The sequence below is a fragment of the Numida meleagris genome, chromosome 15, assembly GCF_002078875.1.
Source record: "Numida meleagris isolate 19003 breed g44 Domestic line chromosome 15, NumMel1.0, whole genome shotgun sequence".
NCBI lineage: Eukaryota > Metazoa > Chordata > Aves > Galliformes > Numididae > Numida > Numida meleagris.
The window spans coordinates 114,603-121,955 of record NC_034423.1 but is presented as its reverse complement, the minus strand read 5'-3'; the positions used below and the strand labels follow the sequence as shown (position 1 = coordinate 121,955).

The 7,353-nt window shown below is 49.5% G+C and overlaps 2 protein-coding genes across 5 annotated transcripts in view; one reads left to right on the top strand and one right to left on the bottom strand.

The window, feature by feature from the left end:
* On the top strand, nucleotides 7-4,435 carry LOC110406677 (tripartite motif-containing protein 7-like). Of its 4 annotated transcripts, none has more exons than XM_021413481.1 (8): nucleotides 7-133; nucleotides 1,570-2,004; nucleotides 2,129-2,224; nucleotides 2,303-2,533; nucleotides 2,643-2,665; nucleotides 3,021-3,136; nucleotides 3,419-3,478; nucleotides 3,704-4,435. In XM_021413481.1, exons 2-8 carry the CDS (start codon nucleotides 1,612-1,614, stop codon nucleotides 4,216-4,218), a joined length of 1,434 nt encoding a protein of 477 aa, XP_021269156.1. In that variant the 5' UTR covers nucleotides 7-133; nucleotides 1,570-1,611; the 3' UTR covers nucleotides 4,219-4,435. The 4 variants fall into 4 exon arrangements, with proteins under 4 accessions (XP_021269156.1, XP_021269153.1, XP_021269154.1 ...); XM_021413478.1 differs by having other exon boundaries at nucleotides 780-2,004; XM_021413479.1 differs by having other exon boundaries at nucleotides 25-137; nucleotides 780-2,004.
* The window catches only part of LOC110406661 (butyrophilin subfamily 3 member A1-like), a 12,335-nt gene continuing 9,858 nt past the window's right edge, over nucleotides 4,877-7,353 (bottom strand). Inside the window, exons 20-28 of the mRNA XM_021413451.1 lie at nucleotides 7,164-7,184; nucleotides 6,809-6,829; nucleotides 6,299-6,319; nucleotides 6,183-6,203; nucleotides 6,060-6,080; nucleotides 5,941-5,961; nucleotides 5,823-5,843; nucleotides 5,659-5,691; nucleotides 4,877-5,578 (exon numbers count right to left, since the gene is read on the bottom strand). Coding sequence (XP_021269126.1) covers nucleotides 5,043-5,578; nucleotides 5,659-5,691; nucleotides 5,823-5,843; nucleotides 5,941-5,961; nucleotides 6,060-6,080; nucleotides 6,183-6,203; nucleotides 6,299-6,319; nucleotides 6,809-6,829; nucleotides 7,164-7,184 — 716 coding nt within the window. The 3' untranslated portion in view covers nucleotides 4,877-5,042. The remainder of the gene's footprint in view (nucleotides 5,579-5,658; nucleotides 5,692-5,822; nucleotides 5,844-5,940; nucleotides 5,962-6,059; nucleotides 6,081-6,182; nucleotides 6,204-6,298; nucleotides 6,320-6,808; nucleotides 6,830-7,163; nucleotides 7,185-7,353) is intronic.

Sequence of the window (7,353 nt, the reverse complement as noted above, 5' to 3'; positions counted from 1 at the left end):
TTTCCAGCTGGTTCCATGTGGGGCTCTCCAGCCCCTCTGCAGCTCATAGACTTTTCCTCGCAGCATCTGCTCCACTTATTGCTGAAAAAGGGGAAATCTGAGACGGATCCCATTACGTGAACATCTCCCACCTGTGGGTAATGCTCAGCGCTCTCAGGCCTGTGGGTTTAATTTCTCTTTCTGCAGTTATTGGGTCGGAAACCTTCATTACTGCAATAATTAGTGATGGCATAGGGGAGGCAGCAGAGGATCCAAGCAGGGGAAAGGGGAGGGGAGGGATGTACTGTGTGCATCTGAGAGCCTTAAGATTGGGATATAGAAGCTAAAGGTATTCTGCAGCTCAGAATACCATTCGTCCCTGTGTCACAGCAGAAATGAGGGCAAAAAATGGTGTTTATTTAAAAATATATACACTTTTTTTAAGCGATTATCAATGTGGCAAATGATGCTGATTGTTTTTAATGCAACTCAAAATTGCAATTAGGAGTTTCTGTGCTGAGTGTAACCCAGGAAAAAAAAAAAAAAGCTGGAAAATGAGATTAAAAGCTGCCCAGCTGTTTTATGAAAGCAGTTTGATGAATGTTGTGCTGATGGTGACCAAAGCAAGCGAGCACTGTGCTGCAATGTCCCCATCCCTCCTGGAAATCGAGGGTATTTTCCCCTGTAGCCAACAATGACAGAGCATTTTAAGCCTGAAGCTTTATCCAGCCAAATTCCATGATGGAGACACCGGTCTGCAGGGAGATACCAGGCAGCACATTCTGTGTTTCCTTAAATAGGGCTGATATTTCCCTCTGTCCCACATGTGATCCGTCTGTGAGCTCACACAGCCCTTAAAAATCTGCAAGGATCTTGTTCCGCTGCCGAACGGTAAGTGTCTTTTTGGGGCTATTCGGCACCGTTTTGGCAATGGGAGTTGGCAACAGCACCCTGAGTTCTTCCGGAGTTCTATGAAAGGCTTTAACGTTGGGTTTTTGCACTTTTTCCATGATCCACCTGTAGGGAGCAAGCTGGTATCAAGGAGGGTGTGCTTTCAGGAGGGTTCAGGTTCTGTTTTGGGGGATATTTGGTATATAAAGATGGTTTTCACCTTCAGGATGGGCTTTGGAAAGGAGTTTTTTGTTGGCTGTCCCACTGCCTTCCTTCCTGCAAAGCAGGTTGCTTCCCAGTCCCTTGGGAAGACTGCACCAAGGTCTCTTCTAGCAGATCACAAAGAAGGGAAGGCGCAAAGAATGAGGTTAGAATTCAAGTTTTTGGGATTGAAATCTGGGTAGGAAGGTCAGAATCTGAGATTTTGGGGTTGAAATCTGGGTAGGACGATTGGATCCTTCTCCGTTGTCCATACCAAGACTGGAGACACCAAGCTGAGATGTCAAACCACACAATGGAGCCTTAGGTAGGACGAACTTGAGGCCAGATGCCCAAGAGAGGTGTTAAATTTTGGTTAAAGCTCACACCAGCAGCAGTAGAAAGAAATGGGTGATCCATCCCTTCCAAGACTCAACTTTTAGAAGAAATTAGGGAAGAAATACTGCTTCCATGCTGAACCCTTCTGTATTTTCACCCCAGGGCAGGGAAAGAGGATCGCAAGAGGTTGGAGACCGCACCACCATGGCCTCTGCTGCTTCTAGGGCAAAGGAAAAGGGAGAGGAGGGCTCCCACCGCCCCGTCCTGGAGCATCAGATGGACGATGGATGCGGCGGTTCCGTGGGTCGTGGAGGTGGCACGTGGCCAGAGCGAGGACGGCTCGGAGATGCCGAGGTCGTCAGCCACCGAAACCATCTCAGGAAAGGGAACTTTCACACCAAACTCCATTTGGCGCATCTGGCAGAGAAGCTGAAGCTTTTGGGGCTGGATGGAGACAGAGAGGAGGAGGAGAAACTCTGCTCGTGGCGCAAGAGGACGTTCCTCTCCAATGGACCAAGGGGTGATGAAAGTTCCCCTGGAGCCCCCATAAAGGAATCAGCGCAGGAGGACAGGGTCAGCCCTGTGTTATTCCCTAAGGTCCTGTTTTATCCTTCATACCCACGCTGCCAATTTCTTCTCTCCACAAAGCCCACGCGTCGCATCTCTTCCATTCCCTTCTCCCACCACAATATCCACCCCAAATTCCTTTTTCTTCCTCCAGGAGCAGATTCGCAGCGATTTGGAGAGCCTCAAGAAACAAAAGGAAGAGCTCTTAGAACTGAAAATGAGCGGAGAGAGGCGATGCCAAGACCTTTTGGTAAGGAGCTGTTGCCTTCAAGCTGGAAAAACAGAGGTCTTTTTGGGGTCCACCCTGATGCTTTTCCACATCCTATAGGCACGGATGGAGGCTGAGAGGCAGAAAATCGTGTCAGAATTCCGCCAGCTCCGGCGTTTTCTGAAGGAGCAGGAGGTGGTGCTGCTGGCGCGGCTGGGAGAGCTGGACAGGGCTGTGCTGAGGAGGCAGGAGGAAGAGGAGGCCAAGGTGGAGGGGGACATTTCTCTCCTCAGCATCCTCATCTGTGAGATGGAGGAGAAACTCAAGCAACCCTCATGTGGATTCCTACAGGTTGGATTCCTGCAGGTTGGATACTCCCTTGGGCAAGAAGGGAGGGGGTCTGACCTTCTCTAGAGCTGGTGAAGATTGAACCTTTTTTTTCCTTCTCTTTCAACTCCAGGATGCCAGAAGCACGCTGGGCAGGTACGTGCTCCTTCAACCTCATTAAATGGGGTGGGAAGGGCTCCCCAAACTCCACCCCACAGAAATGAGAAATGTGCACGATTCAGGCAAGGTTGGAAGTCCCATGGGGGTCAAAAAATGCCCCTGGACCCCAGTGTAGGAATGACCCAAGAGAAAAAAGCCCTCATAGCCACTGGGGCAACCCAAGGGACCATATTCTGTATGGAGCTGGTTGACATCCCCCAAACCTGTGACAAAGGGACATTTTGGGGACAACCGTCTCATCTGCCGTCCCCACATCACCAGAGATCTCTGCATCTCAACCTGTCAATGTGCCATCACCACCAGTCCCGGCACTAACGAGATTTGTGTCCAGGTGGGAGATGGGCAGAACCCAAAGGATGACAGAGAACTTCAAAGACGTGGAACAGAGGCTCTGTGCCATCTCCCAGCAAAATAAAATCCTCAGGGAGACTCTGGGGAGGTTTCAAGGTATTGTGGACCACAATATTTCTACCACGTAGAAGTTTCCTTTGTGCCAAAGTTGGGTGTTTTTTTTGGTGGTTTTGTTTCTAGTAAGAGTTGTATACACTGTTGGAAACAATTAGTGTTAACTCACACTATCAATCATTTTTAGGCCTAAGAGCGTCTGTCTTTTAGGAAAAAATCCCACAGATCCCATATAAAACCCTGCAGAGATGCCCATAAAAAACATGGTGGGAACTGAAGCAAGCAGATGTGGAACATGACATACAACCTTCTGTTCATCCCCAGATCTTTTACCATCTGAGCTGGAGAAGGAGGAAGGAGCATCTATAGGAGAAGAGGGAAAAGGTGAGTCCTTAAAGAAAGCGTTTTCCTTTTGCTCCACTGGTCATAAAATGATGGCTTTGAGCTCATTTTGGGTTTCCTAAAGATATAAAGGAGCTTTCCCATATTTCAGCAAAGGTTTTCCAAGCAGGAAAATGAGACATCGCCGATCCCAAAGCTGATTTGGGGTGCTGGGGCTTGTTCCAGCTTTAGAGTAATGCCCACTCATTTCTTCTCCATCCCCAACAGCGTTTGTCACCCTAGACCCCACCACGGCCACCGCGGGGCTCGTCCTGTCCCGGGACCGACGTGGGGTGAGATGGATGGACACAGGGCACGATGTGTCCCCTTGTCCCCAACGCTTCGACGTCTCCTGCTGCGTGCTGGGCTGTCGGGGCTTCACCTCGGGGCGGCACTTTTGGGATGTGGAGGTGACAAGTGGTGGCACGTGGGCACTCGGCGTGGCACGCGGCTCTGTGCCCAGGAAGGGTTGGCTCACTTTCCACCCCGATTATGGGATCTGGGCTATGGGATGCTGTAGGAACCGCTTCCGAGCTTTCACATCTCCCCCATCCACCCTCCCCATGAGTGGGAATCCCAACAGGATTCGAGTGGTGTTGGATTATGGAGGAGGACGAGTGGCTTTCTACCTCACTGCCCAAAAAAATCCCATATTTGCTTTCCAAAATGCTTCTTTTTGTGGGGAGAGCGTCTTCCCTTTCTTCTGGGTGGGCAGAGGATCTCACCTCCGCCTTTGCCCCTGACATAAGGAAGAGGGAGGTTGGAAACTTTGGGGTGAGCATCTCCATCAGCTCATCTCCCCCAGCCATCACATGCAATGGGATCTTCCAGTCTTTGGATTTTAAGCTCGTTATGCCATTATTTTTATGGCACCATAAGATGGTGCTGTATTATTTCTATGACACTGTAAGAGGATGGAGCGGAAATCTTGTCACAAATTAACAAGAAAAAAAAAAAAAGAACAGCAAAAGAAAGCATGGAATTTTCTTGTTGTGGTTAATGGGATTGAGGGTTGGGGGAAGGACCACAACTCTGGGGCTCCATTTGTCACTGCACTGGTTGACCCTGCACCCAACAGAAGGTGACATTGAGCCTATGGCGTTGACCCCACACCCAACAGGGGGTGACGTGGAAAGGATGGAGGTGACCCCAAGGCTGAGGCCTTTTTGTTGAAATGGGTCAAAACCCACCCAAATCTCCCCAGAATGCCCCCAATTACGACACAGTTCGAAAGCACCCCCTCTCCTGTGCTGCTCTGCCCCTTCCAGGCCCCCCAACCTGGGGAGGGGGAGACAGGGCCACTGATGGGGTTTCGTTTTGAGATGTTTTCTTTGTATTGATTTTCTACAATTATCATTTAAATGTTGGGTTTTTTTTTTTTTCTTCTTCATTTCCTTTTTCTTTGCAATCTTTTTTATTTGCTTGTTTTCTTGTTTATTTTTTTTATCAAAATTCCTGAAATAACCGAATGTGGCTCCCAGAATGAAGCCAAAGGGTGTAGGACCAAGGAGGGGTGAGTGAGGGGTGGCTGCAGAAGGGCAGGAGCCCACGAGGAGGGGGATGGGGGCTATGGCGTGCTGTCCCTAAGGCGCAACTGGGCACTCGTCCCCAGCCAGAACCAGGCGTGAACCTTCTCCCCGTTGAACGAAGCTGATGGGAAAGCGAAGATCTCGACCCCATTAAGAGCATTGATAAAAGTCACCTGTCCCTGTGCACAATCCAGAAAGACCCAGACTCTGGTGGGGACAGGGGACAGAGTCAAGGGGGTAGGAGGTGCCGTCAGAGCCTTGAGCTTCCCTTCGTCATACTGCAAAGCCCAAATCCCTTCTTCGGGGCTCAGAACCATCTCCCCTTTCCTCTTCACAGATGCCCTGGCCACCCCTAGAGCACACCAGGAATATTTTCCCTGTTGCCTTATCACCTCCACCTCCCAGCAATGCCTCCCTTCCCGAAATTCCTCCCGGCCCAGCACGCAGCACATGGTGTCAAATCTCTCCTGGAGGTTGGGAAGATGCTGCCAGTTGCGTTCCCACCTCACGCTCCTCAGATCCTCAGAGATGAAGAGGAGAGGATTTGCTGTTCTTGGATCCAGGGTCACCTTCACTGTAGGGACAGGAGGAACAGGACTTGAGGGCTGAGCTCAGCTTTGGGCAGGGTTTCATGGTCCTACAAGGCGTGCTTACCTGTATTTTGAGGAAGCAGGAATTTTCTCCACGCTACAAGGAGAGGGAAGAGCTAGTCACATCCCATAGCCAGTCCCCAAGGACCTGGAGCAGTACTGGTGCTCTGTGCCACCTTCCACCCTCTTATTGGGGTTTCCATTGGGCACACGCTCAGGGAGACTCACCCAGCTGTGCACCTTGTTCCACTATAGGAGAAAAACAAATTCATGCACAGTGAGAGGGGACAGCTCCTCATCCCATAGCCAGACCCCAAAACCCTTTGGTCTGGGGAGGGAGACTCACCCAGTTTTCCTGCTTGTTCCACTGGAAATGTGAGAAATGAGCAATGTGTGGTCAGAGGGAGCAACATCTCATCCCATAGCCAGACCCCAAATCCCTTTGGTTTGGGGAGAGAGACTCACCCAACTTTGTATCCTTTGTCACTGCAAAAGAAAAGCAGAAACAATGCGTGATGACAGGAGCATCTCAACACATATCTCCCACAGGAGGACAACAGCATTGTTTACTTGGGATGGGAGACTCACTTATCTCTGCAGCTTGCTCCTCTGGACAAGAAAGAGAAAAGCAGTGCATGGTTAGAGAGGACAGCCTGTCCCATAACCAGACCCCAAATTTCTTTGGTTTGAGGCGTAACACTTACTCATCATTGCATTCTTTCTCTCTGCAAAAGAAATGCAAAAGGAATGCATGATGAGATCAATACCTCAGTCCCACAGCTCCCACAACAGACCCCAGCTTTTTTAGTTTGCTGGGGGGAGACTCACCCATCTCTGTAGCTCGGTCCTCTGGAAAAGGAAGAAAAAAAAAAAAGCATGGTCAGAAGGGACAGCATCTCATCCCATGGCTCATCATATGGGAAGACCCCCAAAATCCTTCAGTTTAGGAAGGGAGAATTACCCAGTATTTTATCCTTTTCCTCTGCAAAAGAAAAGGAAAAGCAGAGCAGAATGAGAAGGGGCAGCTTGTCATCCCATATCCAGACCCCACCTTCCTTTGGTATGGGGGAGAAGACTCACTCAGTTCTTCAGCTTGTTGTGCTGGAAAGGAAAGAAAGAGGAGATGGGTGATGATGAGAAGGGTCAGATTATCATCCTGTGACTGATCTCATCAGAAGACCCCAGATTCCTTCAGCTTAGGGAGGGAGACTTACCCAACATTTCATCCTTTTTCTCTGCAAAAGAAAAGGGAAAGCAATGCATGAGAAGGGACAGCGTCTCATCCCGTAGCGAGACCCTACATTCCTCTGATGTTGGGGGGATACTCACCCAGTTCAGCTACTTGTTCCACTGGAGAAGTGAGAAATAAGCAGTGCATTTCCAGAGGGGACAGCTTCTCATCCCATGGGAAGACCCCACATCCCTTCAGTTCAGAGAGGGATACTTACCCAGTACTGTGTTCTTTTTCTCTAGAAAGAAAAACAAAAGCAATGCATGATGAGAAGAACCTCAGCCCACATCTCCCACAGGCAGACCCAGTTGTGTTTTGGTTTGGGAGGGGAAACTCACCCATCTCTGCAACTTGCTCCACTGGAAAAGGAAGAGAAAGGCAGAACATGGTCAGGGGTGACAGCAAATCCCCCATGGTTAAAGCCATGGGGAGACCCTGAATTCCTTCAGTTTAGAGAGGGAGACTCACCCAACATTGCATCCTTTCTCTCTGCAAAAAAAAAAAAAAAAAAAAAAAAAAAAAAAAAAA

Coding starts and splice junctions, on each gene's coding strand:
- LOC110406677 (XM_021413478.1), top strand. CDS start 1,540: ATGCTGAACCCTTCTGTATTTTCACCCCAGGGCAGGGAAAGAGGATCG. Junction 2,005..2,128: donor GCCCTGTGTTATTCCCTAAG/GTCCTGTTTTAT, acceptor TTCTTCCTCCAG/GAGCAGATTCGCAGCGATTT. Junction 2,534..2,642: donor CCTCATGTGGATTCCTACAG/GTTGGATTCCTG, acceptor TTTCAACTCCAG/GATGCCAGAAGCACGCTGGG.